Here is a 20,252-nt window from a genome sequence, read left to right on the forward strand (position 1 = left end):
CTAGCATTTCTCTTGGTTGCACTCCTTCCAGTGCTGTATGTGGATGTTGGATTTTATTGTCCAAACAGATTTAAGTGTCAGAGTGTTGTCATGTCAATGTAATCTGCTCAGGGCCATCAGAATCAGTCATGTTGGCTGATGTAGCTTAAATTGAGACTGTTTCTTTAACCAATCAAATTTCAGATTCAACCTCACTGGGTTTTTACATCCTCTGATTGGTTGGTCATAACAAAACGTGTTCCAGCCAACTTCAACAAGTAAAAACACATCTATCATGATTTGGCATCTCCTACGAAGATGATATATTTAATTAAAATGTTCAATTTTTCTCGTGTTTTGAGAAAAAAAAGGTTGATTTTGAACTTCTCCAGATGATTTATGTGACAGTTGCATGCAATTACATTGCATTTGTGTGTGCAATTGTTTCAGGAATTGCTAAATGACAGTTGTGGTATTTTGAGAGGGTAAGTTCACATCGAAGGCCCAGGCACCAAATGCTCCTGTGATTTTTGTGATATTCAGCGTGTGTGCACTGCAAAGTAAACAATGACAGTTTATGTTATGTGTAGATGCTCTTGTGCCATATATTATATATGAATGAATTGAAGCTGCTATTTAAAGGTCCCATGGAGCCTATGATGGTGAGTGGGGGAGGGCAATTCAAAGTGAGCTAGGACACCATCTGGTCTCATAATCATATAGAAGAGCCGTGTTATTGTGCCAAACAAGCCACAATTTGCCCCAGTGGTCTTGTACTGGGTGATGACTTCTAAGGGGCCTATTTATCAAATATGACTGTTTATATTTTCCGTTATTTATACTTATCTAATTTAAGTTTGACGACTAGATGTTGACAGTGAGTAATTTTAGGATGAATGTAATCATAAATGTCCCGAGGTCGCTGCATTTGCAGCTTGTAAAACTGATGGGGAGATAACGGTGGACATCAGTGGGCACGTACAACCCCATGGGGCTGTGGGTAACGTAGTTTAAAAACGCGATATAGCGACGTCTCCTAACGGGCAAGTGTTTCCGAGTAAACTACTTTACCCAGGAGTCCATCGTTTTACCCGCGCATGCGCAATGTCTGTTTTCTGATCCATGTGTAGGCGAATCACGTGTAAAGTAACCGTTCATCGTCATGTCTCTGCTGTAAGCAGAGCTTCACGCAAGATTTTTTATTTTGCCTCCGCTCGCTGCCGCTTTTGTTTTGACAGCTGCTTGTTTTCTTTTCGCATACCCCCTTTACCGAAGAATGAGCGAAAACGATGACATCGAAGTCGACAGCGATGTATGTGCCTCAGTTTCCCCCCCTTAAAAGGCAGCTAGCTAGACAGCAACTTTATCGCCGTATTCTGCTCGGAGCTATCAGAGTTAGCCAGGTTAGCAAGTAGGGTAAGATAACGATTTTCGAATATTATTTATTGGGGGGAACGCGTATTTTGAGTGCTAACTTGTTTGGCGTGTTAGTAAAATGGCGAACAATCCACCAGGTGCAGTGGTGGCGTCGATTAGGAGCTTTAATTGAAATTTGTTTGGCTTTTGCTCGTCCCCTTCGCAGTACAGTGTCAACCAATCTGCTCAGTCAGTGCCTTATTCGGCGATTATAATAAATTATATTCGGAAATAACGCTTCAACTATCAAAAACTGCACACACAACATATGGCACTAGGTAAAACATTCAATGCACAACTAATCTCCCCGAGAGCAAGGTCAGGCCATCTGAGAGGGTTCACTTTCTTGGCTCTTTATTACGTCACTGAAGGTATTACTTCATACCGACCGAACAGGCTTAAAAAAATATATATATATATATATATATAAAAAAAATAAAGGAGCCCGGCTTCATTTAATACTCAATCGGAAGAACAATATTTCGAGCAATATGCAGTGACCCACATTGCTAACCTAGCGCTGCAGGGGCTTAAAAACAGACATAGCGTGCGGGAGATGCATCCCGTCGAATTATTGGCGTATATTGCGAACCCGTGCTCCTAATTGTTAGTTGATAGATTGTCGGTTAGTGGTCTGAGACGTCAATTTTACTCCGGAAGCAACTGATGATGATGTGATCTTTTAATGGCATTTATGTGCATTTCTATGCCCATTCGTTACCAATGCAACAGTACTATTTAGTGCAAACCTGTCGAAATACTGCACCACCATTTTTAATTCCATTATGTTTTTAACGGTGACATGATTAATGCACTATGCATGTGAAATGGTCTGACATCCACAATCAGGTTATCTCTCTGTGGATGTCATGGATTCCCCATCCCCCCCCACTTGTTTAAGCTGCTGCTCATAAAACCACACACTGCAGACCTGCCAAGCCTTCACCCCTTGATGTGAAATATCTTTTGAGCAGCGATTCCCAACCATTATTGAGTAAAGTTGTATATTTTATGTCGTACAAAATCTCATGGCACACCACCAGACAGACATGTCACAAAAAGCATGCACGAGTTGTGTGGACCAGTCTCAAAAAAAGAGATTTTTCAAATCCAAACTACAAGTTTCCTCTACACGATGGTCGCAATGTGAGCCTGAGGTCAATTTGATGTCAATTTCAGTATTACCAAGTAGCACCAAACCTGATGAAAAGAGCGTAGGCTCTCTTTTGCCAGAATTTTTTTTTCTAGCTTTTCCCCCCCATTCTTTAGTAATCAGCAGTAGAAACATAGATAGGTAAGCCGAAATTGAAGTTGCATGTCGCATGTGCAATGTCAGCATTCCCTGCAAGTGCTAAAAACATTGCAAAAATATCCTTATCATTCAAATTGCGCTGTTGGTTTTTGCCAGCCTATGTCATATGCAAACTTGGTTCACACAGAGATATGAGTAAACGCTTCCTTCTTTGTTGCAGGCAGACAAGCGAGCACATCACAACGCGCTGGAGCGCAAACGCAGGGACCACATTAAAGACAGCTTTCACGGTTTACGAGACTCAGTGCCTTCACTCCAAGGAGAGAAGGTAAAGGCAAATGTATGTGTCCTCTCAACCTTCATGCATTCTGTATTGTCAGACAGACACATGCACACGCACAAGCCTCCAATAACAGGAAAAGCTTGAAGCGCAGACCCACACCAAAGTCAATAGACAAGTCTGTTATTACATGCAAATAGGACACTAAAATCTTCACAATCCGCACAGATGAGCAGAAGTCACACACTGTACAGTCAATGGACCTTGACTTTAAAGTTTTACCGCGTGAGATTTAACACCTTTCTACAAAGCTATGTCATAACTATGCCAGTTTATGATTCACATCGTCATTTGTTAATTCTGTTCATTTAGTTTTTGATGAAACGGACTATCAAGGCTAGAAGTGTCATTGTCACAGTGTAGGTTGGAAAGTATTCAGTGCTTATTAAAAAAAAAAAAAAGGTTTTGCTTTCTAGCATAAGGTTTAATGCTAATACGAGGTGGGTTTCCATCCACTTATTTTTATTCAAATTTTCAAGTATTGTGAAAATAAACCCGAATGGAAATGCTAGAAAAAGTTAAAAAAAGGAATACAATTTGCAAACATTTTACGCTTAGAGGGGGGTGGATATTTCTGTGTATTGAAAAGTATGGTATATTTGAGGAGATGATGAAATGTAAGTATTTACGAAATTAATAAAATAAGTGAAGGTTAGTGCCATTGTTGATGGGAAAACGGCAAAGACTTGCGTGGCTGTGCACCGTCGGTAACGCGGTCAGAAGGTGAAATTCAAAATAAACCTTTGCGTACCAAATAATATATTGACAACAATGACTCGTTCCCGGCAGAGCGTGGTAGCTGTCCTGACTCGTAGTCGGGGCCAGTTTATATCGTCACCAATATCAACACGGCATTCCGAAATCATGTTCAATTTCAAATTAAGGACGAGAAAAGAAAAAAAAAGGCTGACACTCAGCCGAGACGCTCTCATATGACGTCATCTCATGGCGCAGCCTTCTCTCCAGAGAGCGCGTCAATGAACTTTTGAGAGTCCGTCATTTGGTAATCGTCAACGTCAATCCGTTCATATTTCAAGCCGAACCGTCATTTTGCGATTGCGCAGCAAAACCAGCATCCATCATTGGTTCCGTCATTCGAGGTGGGCATCCGTCAATGTTCCGTCAATCGGCAGCAAAATGGGACGTCCGTCATTGACTGAATGGCCACCTCTGCTCCTCTCAATATTCGCAAAATAACAAATGGAAACGGGGATATGTCGCATGTTAGCTTTGCGCATTTTCACTAAATGTGCTTAAAATTTCGAAACATGTGGATGGAAGCCCCATTACTGATCACTATAGTTATTGTTGTCATACTGTGCATACTGAGAGCTGTTTCACTCTCGTAGCTAAACGTGGAAATCAAACGCACAAACTGGCCGGTTCAAAGCACAAAGTGATTGTTTTGGTACCCTTTACAACTTTTGACAATGAAAATGTTGTTTTGATTATGTCATGAATATGAATACTTTTGCACAATGTTCTACAGGCGGGGGTCCTCAGTTTTCAACAGTAATGGTACTTAGCGTTTTGAGGTTATAAACGCATCTCAATGGGTATCAATTATACTCCCTATTTTTTTTTTTTTTTTTTTTACTAGTGGTGGGGGTTCACTGTATTCATTTGCCAGAAATGTTGTTCATACAAATATTTAGTTGAAATAGGGCTTTTGTACAAATTAGGGTTACGTTTGTGCTATAAGAACGATACTCCGTTGTAAACTGAGGACCCCTTGCATTCAAGTTTCACAGACCAATGTTGACTTTATAGACAATGTTAGGTAGCTGAATTAAGCTCGACATGACATGATTGATTTGAGTAAATTTGATCTGATACGTTTCCAGATGAGTGCACACTGTGATTGTATTGAAACTGTTTCCACTGCATCATTGCCTTATGTCTCTCTCTGAAATTGTCTGCTGACAGAGCTCTGTTAAACAGGCTTCCCGAGCACAGATTCTTGACAAAGCCACTGAGTACATTCAATACATGAGACGAAAAAATCACACCCACCAGCAAGACATCGATGATTTAAAGAAGCAGAATGCACTGCTGGAACAGCAGGGTATGTATGTACACGATGACAACGGAGACCAAATAAAAAAAAAAAAAAACAGCGGAAACTCCAGAAGTCAAAGTTCAATCAATATTGTCAGGAAATATACTTCAGAATTGGGACAATCGTGTGACATCACAAGGCATGTCATCATATCTTGATAAGACTTCATCGTGTTTTTGTGATGTCACCACTGTTGTAAATTATATGAAGAGACTCATCTCCCAGGCGCACATCTCTGCATTGTCACATTTTTTTTTGTACCAGTACTTGTATGACAGTCATTTCCCTTTTTACTTTAACATTACAGTAAACTTATAAAAAAAAGTTTTTTTACCTAAAGCATAGCCTGTATAGACAAAGTTTTTTTTGATGGCGACAGTTTTGACTCTAGTCCGCATTTCCCTCCACCTTGAAGGTTCCACTGTTGGGTTCTTGGCGGTGCCGCGCCACATTTACCGAGCTTTTTGACTTGCAGTGCGTGCTCTGGAGAAAGCCAAGGGCAACAATCAGCTGCAGAGTAACTACTCCTCTGACAGCAGCCTGTACACCAACCGCAAAGGAAGCGCGGTGTCGGCCTTCGACGGCGGCTCCGACTCCAGCTCGGAATCGGAGCCCGAGGAGCCTCCGACTCGGAAGAGGCTGCGCGTGGAGCCCAGCTAGACTCTTCGACTGACTTTTTCTTTTTTCTTTTTTCTTTTTTTTTCCCCTTGTTGTTTTATTTCTGTTGCCCACCAGCCTGAAACTCTTCTTAGCTGTGTGCACTCAGCCCTGCCTTCTTCTTACTTAAGTCAGTCAGGAGGCGAGATGGAGACTGCGTGAGAGAGGTGCTACATATTGTGTATAAAATGCTTCTACCTTTCCTAAGCATCCTGTCACTCCTCCTCTTCTCGTTTCCCAGCGTGACCCTCCCACTCTCCTTTACTCCCCCCAAAGTGAGGCAGCTCTGCAGTTTTGAAGGACTCGCCATGTTTCAAATCTCGCACTGACCTTAATTTCAAGGAATGTGGAGACAACAAAAGTATGAGGCGTTAGATCACAACTTGCAATTATTGGGAGGAAGTTGCTTTGACAAAATTGTTGATTGGAAATAGTTTACCGTTAGAAATATATATATTTTCCTCTCAAAAGAATGTGATGTTATGCAAAATCCATGTATTCAGTGTAGATGCCTGAAATTTTGTGTTTTTGAAGTGTTTTGTGGAATCAAATTAAATGGCCCTTATTTATAGTAAACCTCCACAATTGATGTCATTTTTGTTTTGGGATTGAATAAGACAAACATTCTGTTTTAATGACTGTCCCCACCATCAGCTTTTCTTTTCTTTTTCTTTTTATCACTGAAACAAACAAAAAAAGCACCTAATCGATGCTGAATGTAACACAATACATTTAAAACTTTATTTTTAAAAATAAACTCTTGGTTCCGTGTGTAGTATATAACCCAATCCTAAATGGTGTCACTTCTGCAAAGAAAAACACTTCCCTGAGAATATTTTTGCCTGTGCTGGGAATGTTTTTTCTCTCTCTATTTCCTCCCCCCTTTTCTCAGAGGTAAACGAGTGTGTATGTAATCAATATTTGTTTGTTCCATTCCATGGAAATTACAGGTATGTTGTACATACTGCCAACGGGTGTCTTGCAAGTTAAGACATACCTTGAATAAAACTTTTATCCTTATCGGATGTATTTCTGACTTACTGTGTTTGTGTTCGTGTGGCTTCCGATTTTTGGATTCAATGCTAGGAAATTATATATTTGAATGGAATTCAATTTTACTGTACATGCATTTCACCATAACTGTGATTCCCAACCACAAAGTGCAGAGATCAGTTGTGCCACGGGAAAGTGATCCAGTATCACTTATTTAGCGCACAAATTAGTCTTGTATCTTGGTTTTTCTTAGCTCAGTACTGACAGGCAGAACAATTAAATGCTCTACTACTCAATGACTGAAGGCTCAATTAATCTATGTGTCTACCATTTGCCATTCATACTCTACAATTCGAGCTTTATGTTCAATTTAATAGGCCCACATTTCAAAATATTTTTTTTGTAGCTTTAGCAGCTTTTTTGGTGGACTTTGACTCATAAGTTGGGAATCACTGCACTGCATTGACTTGATTCTCTTTTATTAAGTAGTGTGCTAAATTTAAGGTTTTTAGTTTTTGTCTTTGTTCGAAAAAGGAACAAAGTGACTTTTCAGGTGGTGACTTTAAAGACACCATGGCATGTCGGAGATTCGCAAGTCGTGTATGTACACATTTGTTCTCTTACTTATTCAAACTTGCCTAAAGCAGTCTTGGATGAAGCTTGTTTGCTTTGTTGCGTTCAGAGACCATCGGATTTTCTACAAGCATTGAGGTGGTGGCGTCACTGACTTGTTCACGCAGCACCACATAAATGGTAGGTGAATTCAAATATGAACCAGCGTGTATGTATACGCTTTTATCTCAAGCCAAGAGCATTGGCTACTCATTTCACGAGCTCAGATATTTAGTCTACGTCGCACTGATACTTGAAATTTCCGAGTTGACTTGAATCTGACACGTGTCAGCAGCCTAATTAGCGAAGACGTCAGGTGAATGCTAAACATGGAAGAGCCGCTTCTTGCCAATTAAAAGTTTTTAAACAGTCGGTCATGGCTAAGCAGTACGACGTTTTGTTCCGGATTCTCTTGCTCGGAGATTCGGGGGTCGGGAAGACGTGTATGCTGCGTCGCTTCACGGACAAAGAGTTTGATACTGGACATATCTCCACCATCGGTAAGAAATTAGAAGCCATCAGACTCGTTTGACGTCTCCCTGAAACTCGCACAATTGCAACACCTGGCGACCTAAGGCGGATTTAATATGACGCTTGTTTCAGAATGTCAGCTGCCACGACAAGTACTTTTTAAGTATTTTTCGCGTCAGGCCATGTTTACTTTTTGCGGTGTGGGGAAAAGTAACTCTACTTGTTGGCCCGGCAGATTTAGTCATCACCCCCGTGTTTGCGCGTGCGCATTAGGCGAGATGTTTAAATTGTCCAAACTGTTGTCAGTGCCCTAAGGTACCTATATGCATAAGATGACTATTTAGTTGTATCAGTATTTAATGTATTAACGTGGAAAAAAAGTGAACGCATTGAAACCCTAACCCTGCTTCCCGTTGTTCTTTATTATAGGCTATACTGAAAATCCGCGATATAGAGAGACCATAATAAAAAAAAATTCTGCACTATAGGCAGGCTGACGGAAATGAGCATAAATGTTACGGTACTTTAGTTCAAACTGCCGCCGTGTTTGGTACTACTTGCTGCTATTTTTGGTATATATTTTTTCTTTCTTCCAAACCCCTGTGGTGCCATCACCCAGCAAAAACACACAACTGCAGTTCCTGTCTCCTTGTAAAGTCTCAATGATTTTAACAAAGGCTCTCATAAAAGTGTCTCAGAGCGCCCATAAAATGCTTGCAAACTCAGTAGTGCATGTGCAATTCAAAGCAGGATCTCTTCCCCAGTTCCACACAGTGACTTGTAGCCTACTATTATTAAGTCATCTGTTTTCGTTTTGTTCGGACTGATTTATGTTCAATTTTCTTTTCTAGGTGTGGATTTTAAAATGAAAACACTAGAAGTGGATGGTATCAAGGTGCGAGTACAAATATGGTGAGTTGTATTCATTTCAGATTTGACAAATTCATTTTGGTTTGCCCATCTGTGTGATCGTCTGTGGTTGTTTTCAGGGACACCGCCGGCCAGGAACGCTATCAGACTATTACCAAACAGTACTACAGGCGCGCACAGGTGACTTGGCCAAACTGACGGGAATTGTTATTGCCTTTTTGCTGAAGTGCTGTTTTCATCAGCGTATGCAGCATATGTACAGTTAGTTCAGTTGTATTTAAGTTTGAAATACATTTACATTTAAACTACCATAGTTATGCAAAACATGAAGGCCCGGGATGTAAGCCAAGCAAGCAAGATCTATTTTTGTGGTGATCCAGGATTTTTTTTTTCCCCACTTGAGAGATTAGTTGTCAATATTTTTCTTAATTTCTTTGCGACTATATTTTGATGACAACATTCAGACATACGAGGTGTGTTTGCATGAAGGTGCACTATTTTAATCTGTATACTGTGTTTTGTTTTTCCACCCAGGGTATCATCTTTGTTTATGACATCACAAGTGAGGCCTCCTTTCAGCACATCGTCAAGTGGGCCACCGACGTTGATGAGGTAAGCCAATAAGAATCCCACATTGGTAAATAAAGTGCAAATGGCACCTTGCGTCTTCCTTTCCTCTGTTGTCCTCTCACAGTACGCACCGGAAAAGGTGCAGAGGATTTTGGTGGGAAACAAATCGGACGAAGAGCCCAGGAGGCGAGTGACGATGGAAGAAGGAAGCAAGGTTGGACTCAACTTTTTCGTCATTGACACGTTTTTGAAAATACTCCATTATTTGAGTTAGGTAGTAAATGCTGACTACAGGAAAATTGCAAATTATTGTACACTTATTGAAATGCTAAAATGAATCAAGTTTATTTGTCTCTTAATCACAAAAGAGTGTCATAGCTTCAGATCCCATATTAATGGAAACATTTTTTATTTTTTCATTTGAGTGTCTTCAAATGATTATTTAAATTATATTTTGTAGGTATTCTGCCAAACCAGCGTAGTACATTGGCATTTTCTTTAAAAAAATTCTCATAATTTCTTCTTTTTTTTTTTTTTTGTCAAAAGTTTTAGGAACCAAACATAGTTCCTTGCCCTGTAAATTGTATCTGTTTTATCCTGTATTTGTAATAGTTGGTGATAATGTGGTGGTTTGTTTATTTATTTATTATTTTGAGCAAATTTTTGTTATTACTTGAGAGAAAAAAAAGGATGTTCTTTTCCTCAGCGGTCAATAGCCTTTAACTAGTCCAAATACAAAATATGTTTGTCCTCTGACGTCACTTATTTTTAATTGGTGCTATATGTTAAGCCCCAAATTATTGATAAGACGGACACATTTTGAGTTGGAGGGAATTTAAAATTGTATATTAAATGTTGAAAAGGTAACTTTTACGGGAATTTACACGAGAATGTGGAAAAAGACTTGATTTTTTATTTATATTGTTTTTATATGTCCAATATACTCAATTGCTATGAAAATGTATCATATTTGGCTTTTCATCTCATAAAACTAATGTTTTGGCTATGTAAGCGCGACTTTAAAATTTCAAACCTCAATGTTGCAGCTGGCAGAAAGGTATGGAATGGACTTTTTTGAGACCAGCGCGTCCACGAGCCACAACATCGACAAGGTAGTGTTAGTCGATCACCGGCATCAAAAATAAAGTGAGAGGCGTGCACATGAACCGAGTGTATCCGGCATGCATTCATATGATCTATTGTATCTTTCAGTCGTTCAATCGAGTGACAGAACTGGTGCTGCAGGCTCACAAGAGAGATGTGGACAACCTACTGGGATCGCTGGACGAGTATTTAAACAAGGCCGGGCTGGACGAAAGCGGTCACGATAAAATCGGCAGCATTCGAAGAGTCTGTGGCTGTGCCAGGATCTTTTAAAATCCGCATTTTCCTACTTTCTAATTGAATTCACCTGCTTCCTTGTTTTGTTTTGTTTTGTTGGAGACCTGCTGGTTTTGTTGGTGACTGTGTAGTCAAGTGCATTTGAGCAGTAATATTTTCCACATCTACTTTCACCACTTCTATTCCTGTTGCTTTCTAAACTTATTTATAGTTTAATTTATAATGCGTTGTCGGGGTGTAAAGTGAGAGGAAGGCCGTGAATTATTTAAACCTTGAAACTTGAGGCAACGGTTGTTTACAGACGCAGTCGGCGTGATCCGTATGTTTATTCTGTTTCTGAATGCGGTACATTGCGAACTCCTGTTATTTGCTGAGACGAGGACGAAGCCACTGCAAATGGTGCAAATCCGCGAGTAATTGATGTCCTACCCAAAAACGTTTGGCATTGCTTACAGATGCCACAAGATGGCGCACATCTTTTTGATTGTCGTCTCTCAGGCAAGACTGGCCTGACTAAATGAAGCTTTTTCACCTTCACTTCAACATGAGGTTCTTATCACCAAGATGCCATATGATTGTGCCAATGATGATGTTAAACATGGCTTTGGCAAAAATAGGTGTGTTTTACTGCAAAATATGCAAAGGTTCGCTGTACTTTGTATTTAATGTGACAATGTCAAAGTCTATGGAGCTTTTGCCACAGATGTCATTTTAACGGCATGTTTGTTTTTAAAAAGTGACATTAAAAAAAATGTTGAAGAATAAATGTTTCAAAAGTTACGCACACGGCGTCGCTGTTTTACAGTGGAGAGTGAGTTTGGGTTTCACTGGGAGTTAATTTTTCATCATGTGGTGAAAGATGATTGATGTAAAAAAAAATGTATGGCTGGCATGATTTCCATTTTCTGCACTTTTGAAAATGAGCATCCATACTATTGTCGTCCTGCAACAACAAAAAAAATCATTCAAATAACTTCAAATTGTGTTTTAAAACCATTTTGATTAGAGAGTATTGAATTTCTGGTGGAGATCAGTTTCCTCACACAGTCATCTGACCCCAGCTCTTCCATTGAGTCAGGTGACCACCGACTGGTCTTATCCGAAGCGCCGACCTCCCTCCAAGTGCAAAGTCTCTCTCGTGCTGCAAAGGATGACGTTCATCGCCAAGACCTTCTACGACCTGAAGGCCACCACGCTGGAGGGCGACCCGGTGGACTTCAACGTGTACCGCGGGCGGGTGGTGTTGATCGAGAACGTGGCGTCTCTCTGAGGCACCACCGGCCAGGACTTCAGCCAGCTCAAGCAGCTCCAGGGCAAGTACCCCCATCGACTGGTGGTCCTGGCCTTCCCCTGTAACCAATTTGGGTATCAGGTTAGTTGAGCAGCAGTGCGATGTCCTGTGATGTGACTTTATGAATCCCTCCATGATGTATTTCAATGCAAAGAAGTTACAGTAAACCTTCCATTGCGGGTTCCGTGTTTTGCAGATGTTTCTAGTTTTTATAGTGATGGGACAGAAAATAATTCCGCTAATGATTTAAAGTAGTCTGTGTACAGCTTGCATCTCATAATACAGCCAATGTCTAAACCGCTAGCAACAAAAGTGAGTGCACCCCAAAGTGAAAAAATAATAATTGTGCGCATTTGTTTTTCTCTAAAAGGTCTCAAGTGTGGCGCACTTGTGCTAAATTTAGGGTTTCTTAACAACCCCCCCCCCCCCCCCCAAATATATGATTGTGCTTCCAGGAGAATTGTAGCAACGGTGAGATCCTAAATTCCCTCCAACATGTGCGTCCCGGCGGCGGCTTCCAGCCCAACTTCACCGTCTTTGAGAAGTGCGACGTCAACGGAGCAAACGCACATCCCGTCTTTGCCTATCTCAAAGAGAAACTCCCCTATCCCGACGACGACCCCAACTCCCTTATGCAAGACCCCAAATTCCTGGTTTGGAGTCCCGTCAGCAGGACCGACGTATCTTGGAACTTTGAGAAGTTCCTCATAGCGCCTGAGGGGGAGCCGTTTAAAAGATACAGCAGGAAGTTCCCCACTATTGACATAGAGCCTGATATTCAACGATTGTTAAAATTAACCAAAACTTGAGAATGCAGACTTTTTAACACTAAGTTTAAGCCTTATTTAATGAAGGTGATATCATGAAACTCAACAGGGATATCATCTGAAGCTTTGTAAGTGCTTAAATTATGTTGTATAACGTTTTGGTCAATTCAACCTGATGTTCTCAATACAAAAAGTCTTTGAGTTTGCACAGAAGTTGGAATGTGTCTTCTTCTTTTTTTTGCCTACACAAATCTAGTAACGTCACAATAATACAATTTATAAAATGAAAAACTCAGTCAACTTTGGTCCACAAGGGCCCCGTATCCTTCATGTTTTAAAAGTTTCCGTCCTTCAACACACCGGATTTAAATGATCAGCTCACCAGCAAAGTCTGTGGAAGCCTGATCCTGATCCTTTGTGACCTCAAAGTGGGAAATTATCCCTGTAAAATTATAGCTCTATTCAAGTACCATTCGTTTTTTTCCTTAAACTATTCTTTTCTTTAAAAAAAGACAGCGCGATTTTTTTCTGACTTTTAATGTTTTCTTTCAGATTAATTAAAAAAAAGAAACGTTTTTTTCTTATTCAAGTAAAATGACAGATTTTATTTGACAAAAATTACTTTGTAAGATTCTGACTGTTCTCTCCTAAAAAAACAAAAAGTTATATATTTTTGACGAGCCGTTCGTAATTTTAAAATACCGTAATGTCTCTCCCGTCGCAAACGGAAGACATCCTGCAAGATACTTGTCGATCATGTGTTTCCCTTCCTCTGCCCAGCAGATGGTGCTCTATACTTGATTTAAAATGTGTGCAAGGCTTCTACAAATTAATATTCACCGCACACATACCTTACAAAATGATTGCCTGAACGTCTCCAAAGCTTGTTTGACAATGGTCTAAAATTTATATTGTGATATTGTGTACATTGCGACATTAGTACATTCACTGGTCACTAAATAGGTCAACTGAGAACCTCCAAAACATACATATGCACATTTTCAGAAATAATGATAGATATTGGAAACACTGTAACCAAGTGGTTGGCCTCACAGTTGTGAGGTTCTGGGTTTGAGTCACTGCTCCCGACTTCCTGTGTGAAATGTACATGTTGTCCCCCACCCCCTCCATGCATGAGGTTTATTTAATGTAGGCTACATCATTTTTTTGGGAAGATAATCCATGAAGTTGGACGGGCATAACTGACTCGACATATTCACAAATACTAATATAGTAACAAGTTTAAAAAGAAAACATACAAGAGCAACATTTTGGGAGGAATTAATGTGTAAATCTAAGCAGAAATATCATACATGAGCTTTCAGGGTTTATTTTGGTGTTGCTGTACGTACGTACAGGAGATGGAAGCTCAATAGTCATAATTGTAGTTGCACTCAACAAATACTCAATTTTTTTTTTATATATATATAAGTAAAACTAATTTTAAAACCCAAAACATTTTTAAAAAATAAAATAAAAACTAACAAACATGCACTACAAACTAATTAAAACTATTAAACTAACTTTAAAGACCAAAGTCGAAACAAAATATAAACTAACTATTGTGAAAAATCTTGACTCAATAAAGGTTAGGAAACAATCATTTAAAAGAGGACCGCAGACAGGGAACAGGAGACGTCACAACTTCCGGTCAACCTCGCCACCACAGGTGAGCCCCTGTTGCCACGGGAACGCTTCGCTTTGCGCCACTTCTCGCGAGACTTGGGCGGTTGGCAGGCGATAGGCAAGAGAGAGGCGAATGATCTCATCCTTCCAGCAGCAGCTGCATAGCGCAGCGAGGCAAAACACCAACTTTTTTTTTCTATCAAACTTCCAAGTTGCGCCTCGACCGGGATAAAAAAAGAAAATAAAAAAGAGACGAGTAGGCCCGCCACGTTTGAAGGTTAAAAAAAAAAAAAGACAGCGAAAGGAGGTGGACGAGGGAGGTCGCGTGTTGCTGTTTCATGTCAAGGACTTGAGAGAGCCGAATTGAACAAAAAGGAAAGGCTTCGTATTGTGTCTTCAGCCACAAGAGGAAAAGGAGAGAGAAAAGCCCCCCGGAAAAGCAGAGAAGGTGAGTGGGGGGGGGAAATTGGTGCATTTTGGTGGTCGCACTCACGTACACGTCTGCCGCCGCCGCCGCGGAGGACGAAGCGAAGGTGCAGCGATGAGTCAGTGTGGGAGCCCGACCCGCGTTCCCCTAAATTTTTACATCTAGAGGATCGAGGGGTTTGATAGGGAACGAATCTCCTCAAACCCCTAAACCCCAACCCCTTCGACCGTCACTGTTGCTGTCAAAAATCCGCATTGTCCCCAGTGGTGCTCCCGGAGACCATTCACAGGTGGTACCGTGAACGTTACATGGCTGTTGATTGTTAGTTAGTTTCCATGCTACTTCAACAACATCTGTATTTTCCGTACAGCAAAATCGTCCCAGCGTGTAATTGTTTATTTCAAACTCGAGGTTCATAAAAGAAGTACAGTTAAAAATGCAGGATATTTTAACAACAAATGGCAATTTTGGTACACATTTTCTGCCAAAATGAAGAAACGACCATGGAATAGACACCAAATTTAGTGGGCCACAAAAACTGATTTGGTGAGCTGGGTTTGGACCCCAGGCCTTGAGTTTGGTACTTGTTCTGTAATGTAATGAGTTATTTTGCAACAAAGCCAGCTTGATTGTATTTGTGAACGCTACGTAACCTTGTCAACGTTTTTTCCCCCCTTTTAATGTGTGTTAATCATCGTCCTGCTATGAGTGAGAAGGTCCTTCTTGATGAGGAACGCAGGCCAAAGCAGTGGTCACATGTCTGATCGAGCTGCATAGATGAGGCAATACAGCAGCATCACATAGCAAACAAGAGCTTTTGTTTATTTAGTTTCAAGCATGCCACTGTGACAACCTGTCCGGCCCCCAATGCTTAAAAGCACCTCTTTTTATTTTTTATTATCTTACGTAACATCCCAGCCATCTAATAAAAAACAATTTCCCCTCGTCTGCTTGAATCACAGTGTCTGTGACAGTCAAGCGAGGAGGGGTGGGGGGCAACTTTAAAGTTCAGTCCTGGACAAGGATCAAGCATTTTTGGCATTCTTTGGAGGCTTAGCTTGAGCCACAGCGGCATGATTTATTCTACTGTCATCTTCACTTGTGAGTCTAATCTTTGCTTTGTCTGCTTTAATTGTAACTGTTCATTCACACGGCATTTTTTTTTGTTCTTGCTATTTGAGCTTCTCGGGGAATCGTAAGCATCTGCTGCGTATCGCCGCAGAGGAAAGTATGCACGCTCTATTTTAATATACCACAGTGCTCCACTCGCCAGTCAAGGTTAGGAAAATACAACATTGTTCCGGCTGTTAAGATCATGTTGAGACTAGTCCGCAATCACATCAATAAGACTCCAAACAGATTGTGTCAGGAAAATTCCAGCGGAGACTTCAAACAGGTTTGCTTACCTGTTGCTAACCTGTAGCCTGGCATTTGTGGCGCCTTTGGGAGGCATGCTAGCTCCCGTTTTGCAGATATCCACCAAGATTTATAGGAATTGGATAAATGATTAATGAGTTAAGGAGAATTGCTGCAAAGCCAGTAGTCGCACCACTGATAAGACTTTTTTTTTTTGTCAATGGTTGTCGAGCAGTGTATCAGATTTGGTGTTAATTAAAGTTGTGTTGAGTTTATGGATTCATAGCTTGAAGGACCTTAGTCTGTGAGACATTTGGGGCTCAATAACATTTTATGGAAATTCTTCATGTACTTATTTTTTTTATTGGACCTTTTGGACTCAACACAATTATTTCATTTTGCGTGTGTGAGAAATGTCATACATTCACCTACATTTTCAGGAAAAATATGCTTCTAAAATCAGTTCACTGTGTTACTTGAGACGGCAGCGCAGCACACACTTGAAGGGGGCGGTGGCAGTTTTAAAAGTGGGTATTGAATGTATCCTCACTTCACTACCACAACCTGGGGTTAGCCAAAAGATGCTACAGTGGTAGCATGAATTATTGTAATGAATTGTTACTTTAGCTCTAAATGTTATCGGTTGGAAGTTTGAGTTTTTGGTAAAGGGGCCAGGCTGATTAATCGAAAAACTAAAAGGTTTAAAAAAAAAACTGCACACAAAAAAAAGAAGCCATTTAAAAAAAAAAAATCTTCTCTCTGTTAAGTTAAACAAATGCTAAAGGGCAAAGTATTGTAAACTATTAAATATTATGCTGTAATTCACAAATTATTTGTGAATTATTATTATTATATTTTTTAATTAATTAGCTAATTAATCAAGTATTAACCTGAGCCTAAAAACATCAATATTTTTGATTTTTAGTTTAGGTTTTATTTGGAATGTAAAATCAATAAAAAATCAAAAGAGGTGATAAACTCAACAGAGTTAGCAAAAATGTTGTTAACTCTGTCACTTCTGAGTCCTCAGCTGAATGAGGTCCCTTGTTCTGCTTCTGTTTGCTAGTTGTATGCCTGGTTGGGCTTTTTATTTATTACTATATATTTTTAAATATTCTGGAGGCATATATTTTCAACAAAGCTCCTGAAGCCCAAGGTAGCAGGTCAGCGGCAGGCAGCGGGGGATGTGCCCACTTGACAAAGCCGCTATGAGAGGACATGGAAAATGATTGACACATCGTCAGTCAGATCTTCTGTCTCCGATTGGCTGATTTTCCTCAGGTGCTATGCTTACTTTGAAATCATGATAGCAGTCCAAAATGGAGCCAGAGATGTCTGGTGTATATATTTGCAGATCATTCTACTAATGTACCACTTTCAAGTTTGTAGTGTTTTAACAAATATGACCAAAATTTTTTTGTTTTTGATCATTGCAATGTTTTTGTTATACCAACACAATCCCATAATTAACAGTTGCCACATAAGATGAGTTGTTATCCATTTATTGGCAGAAAAAGGCCATAAACGCTCATGTTTCCATCCAAACAAACGCTCCGGTTCCAGACCTAATTCCTGACGGAGACTCTTTCTATTTTGACTCTTTGCGTTCAAAGAGTTGTTTTGTTTCATATTGCGATGTGGAGAAGGAGGTTCCAGTTGCTAAATTAAGATGATGCTTCCATTGTCTCTTGAGGCGGAATAGCTCGAGCAAAGTTGCGAGGCAACAAACAACAAGAGGAGCTTTGTGCTTCGTTACAAGTGGCCGCTCTGGATTGTGTGGGATGCAATTATCCTCAGTGGCTATCCCAAAATGTTTAAATTAACTCTTTACATTGTGATTGCCGTTGTCGTTATTAAGAGCAGGAGTCTAATAAAAGTCTTTTTTAAGAAAAGAAAAATACAAATAAATGAACTACTTTTTTTTTTTTTTAAGAAAAGATTATAAAAAAATTTGGGGCATCAGGCGATTACAATTTGTACTCGTAATTAATCGCATGACTTCACTAGTTAACTCACGATTAATCCCAATATATCTGTTTTAATACAATAAAAACAATTCTAGGTTTTCAAACTCTTGTTAACAAAAGTGGGAAAAAATGTTAAACTAATAAAAATAGTTAAAATGAATTTTTGACATCTATAGCCGTCAATGGCAGTGAATAAGTTAAGACAGAAAAATTGTGTGGTATTGTTTAAAAATATATAATGAAAGAAAATATAAAGAAATAAAAAGGTCTTATAATGTGTAATCACGCGAAAAGTCATTACCACACAGTATCATTTGCGTTTTGATGTGTGACTCTTGCTAACGTCTCCCGGGGGGAAAAAAACAGATAAATAAAATGCTGACATCGATGAGCATCTGACCAATATGAGTCAGCCGGACAGTGAAAAAGCCAAATGACTCCATGATGAGCTCATCTGGTGACAGAGAGGCTTTGATGGCTTTGACCGTAATGAGGTGCGACTGCGGCTTTCCTGCTTGCCTCACGGTCGGATTTGCCACGCTTTTGTCCTCGTCGGAAGCGTCATCCGCGCACCAGCCCAGAGCTGAAAGTGCGCGGCCGTGGGGCTACAATAGTGATGATGTCATCCTTTTCATGCACTGTCACAAAATAAAAGCAGGCAAAGAACTCCCCCCCCCCCCCACCTGCCATACATTCGGGAAGTTGAATCCAGCAGAAATGTGCAACAAATCCCGGCGTGTTTTGCAGGAGCGACGGGTTGTTATATGCTTCCTCAACTTCTGTTGGTGGTCTTGAAACCTTTTTGAAGTTGAAAAATCCCATCTTGACTTGTTCTTGTCATCCCGTTCCCAACTTTTAAACCAACTGCCACAATTATGCAGAAACCACATTGTAAACCCACCCCCCCCCCCCCCCCCCTCGGTTTCTGCTCCCATCAGACCACATAGTTGCTGAAAATAGATGATGGAGTTGGAGAAAGAAGCCGACGGAGCAAAGAACCACTTAAAAGAATGTAAAGTGAGACAAACACAAAGAAGAAAACAACTTTCCAGAGTGAAATCTGGCGTTTTGGATGCTGATGATAATCTGCCACGAGCGATTTTCTGACATGCTCGTTATTGTCTGGACATGTCTGCCAGTTGCTACACTGTCTCTCTCGTTTTGGCCTGCACGCTCTCCCCCCTCTGGAACACATTACACACACTTCTGAGGGGAATCCAAACACGCAGAAGCCGAGTTGCAGGCCTGCGTCTCATGCCGAGCCCATGTGGGCCGCCGTGGAAAATAATTCCGCAAAAAAAAAAAAAAAAAAGAGAAAGAAAGAAACCACAGAGGTTTTTGTGTTGTCCCTGCGGTGGGCCGAAATCCGAGAAGGAGGCAGGAATGCGCGAGTTCTTGTTCATGACTGAGCTTGAAGCAGCTCCCGATGTATAGACAGGTTGGTTCAGCTCGTCTTCATTCCTACTCGGTAGTCGCGTTCAGGTGCGACATGTGATGTTGCCGTGTAGTATCGCAGGAATGCTGGCACATGGCTGCCTGTACAAACACTACACTAAGTTGCCACTGAGTACATTCAGGCCCCAGGTTGTGTTCCCAATTCCACATCCTCTGCCTTGCATCCATTTCCACCCTTTGACTTCCTGCTCTGCTCTTAATGCTGAAAGGAAAGAAGGAGAGCAGTGTAATTCAAAGGCTTCCTTTCCTCAACTCTGATTACCTTTCAAACTGTCTCAGGTGGACGTCGCTCTATTTTAAAGGAGCGGTCGAACTAATGGGGGACCTCCGTTTTTTGAGATATGAGCAGTCGCTTGGCCTGTTACTTTGACTTGCGAGAAAACAATCGTGATGTTAGCAAAAAAGTTGGTGGCAAGGAACTCAACTCGCATCAAAACCAGCAGAAGTTTGGCAGATAGTGAATACATCTTAAAAAAAAAAAAAAGGAGGCTTCAAGCTGATTATTTTCACTCTGCTGGGCATTTAGAGCAACCATAACTTGGGTAAGTCAGCTAACTTAATGCTAACACACAATGCAAAATGCCATAGGGCTAACAGTTAGCATCAATGGTAACTCTAAGCATTCGATATTTAAACACAAACAGTACGGCAACAAATATATACAAACAAGTCCTGGCACACTATACCTAAAGGGATACTTGACTCATTTAACCATTTTCAGCAGTAAGAAGATACAATTTTGTCTTTAAAACTTCATTATGTACAACTAATACCTTTTTAAAAACACATTTTACCAGTTGCTG

The 20,252-nt window shown here is 40.4% G+C and overlaps 4 protein-coding genes across 8 annotated transcripts in view; all 4 read left to right on the forward strand.

Annotated features, from left to right (window-relative positions):
* Positions 1 to 1,091: 1,091 nt before the first annotated feature.
* On the forward strand, positions 1,092 to 6,732 carry LOC147162838 (protein max-like). 4 transcript variants are annotated; one of them, XM_086095358.1, is made up of 4 exons: positions 1,092 to 1,291; positions 2,868 to 2,987; positions 4,914 to 5,052; positions 5,522 to 6,732. In XM_086095358.1, the coding sequence occupies exons 1-4, from the start codon at positions 1,256 to 1,258 to the stop codon at positions 5,704 to 5,706; spliced, it is 480 nt and encodes a 159-aa protein (XP_085951484.1). In that variant the 5' UTR covers positions 1,092 to 1,255; the 3' UTR covers positions 5,707 to 6,732. The 4 variants fall into 4 exon arrangements, with proteins under 4 accessions (XP_085951484.1, XP_085951485.1, XP_085951486.1 ...); XM_086095359.1 differs by having other exon boundaries at positions 4,929 to 5,052; XM_086095360.1 differs by having other exon boundaries at positions 2,868 to 2,975; positions 4,929 to 5,052.
* Positions 6,733 to 7,603: 871 nt separating this feature from the next.
* LOC147162839 (ras-related protein Rab-15-like) lies at positions 7,604 to 11,340 on the forward strand. The gene is made up of 7 exons (XM_086094028.1): positions 7,604 to 7,808; positions 8,631 to 8,691; positions 8,769 to 8,829; positions 9,184 to 9,261; positions 9,344 to 9,433; positions 10,266 to 10,331; positions 10,432 to 11,340. The coding sequence occupies exons 1-7, from the start codon at positions 7,685 to 7,687 to the stop codon at positions 10,594 to 10,596; spliced, it is 645 nt and encodes a 214-aa protein (XP_085950154.1). The 5' UTR covers positions 7,604 to 7,684; the 3' UTR covers positions 10,597 to 11,340.
* Positions 11,341 to 11,489: 149 nt separating this feature from the next.
* Positions 11,490 to 12,660, forward strand: gpx2 (glutathione peroxidase 2). The gene is made up of 2 exons (XM_086094029.1): positions 11,490 to 11,932; positions 12,307 to 12,660. Exons 1-2 carry the CDS (start codon positions 11,711 to 11,713, stop codon positions 12,658 to 12,660), a joined length of 576 nt encoding a protein of 191 aa, XP_085950155.1. The 5' UTR covers positions 11,490 to 11,710.
* Positions 12,661 to 14,350: 1,690 nt separating this feature from the next.
* LOC147162841 (signal-induced proliferation-associated 1-like protein 1) overlaps positions 14,351 to 20,252 on the forward strand; it is a 47,238-nt gene continuing 41,336 nt past the window's right edge. The window contains exon 1 of one of the 2 annotated variants that reach the window (XM_086094025.1): positions 14,351 to 14,692. The gene's annotated coding sequence lies outside the window, so the exon portion shown is untranslated. Of the gene's footprint in view, positions 14,693 to 15,638; positions 15,773 to 20,252 lie in introns of those variants that run through there. The other variant, XM_086094026.1, reaches the window with a different exon arrangement.

The sequence above is a fragment of the Leptonotus elevatus genome, chromosome 14 (genome assembly GCF_054856555.1).
Source record: "Leptonotus elevatus isolate MCC_2025b chromosome 14, RoL_Lele_1.0, whole genome shotgun sequence".
Classification (NCBI taxonomy): Eukaryota; Metazoa; Chordata; class Actinopteri; order Syngnathiformes; family Syngnathidae; genus Leptonotus; species Leptonotus elevatus.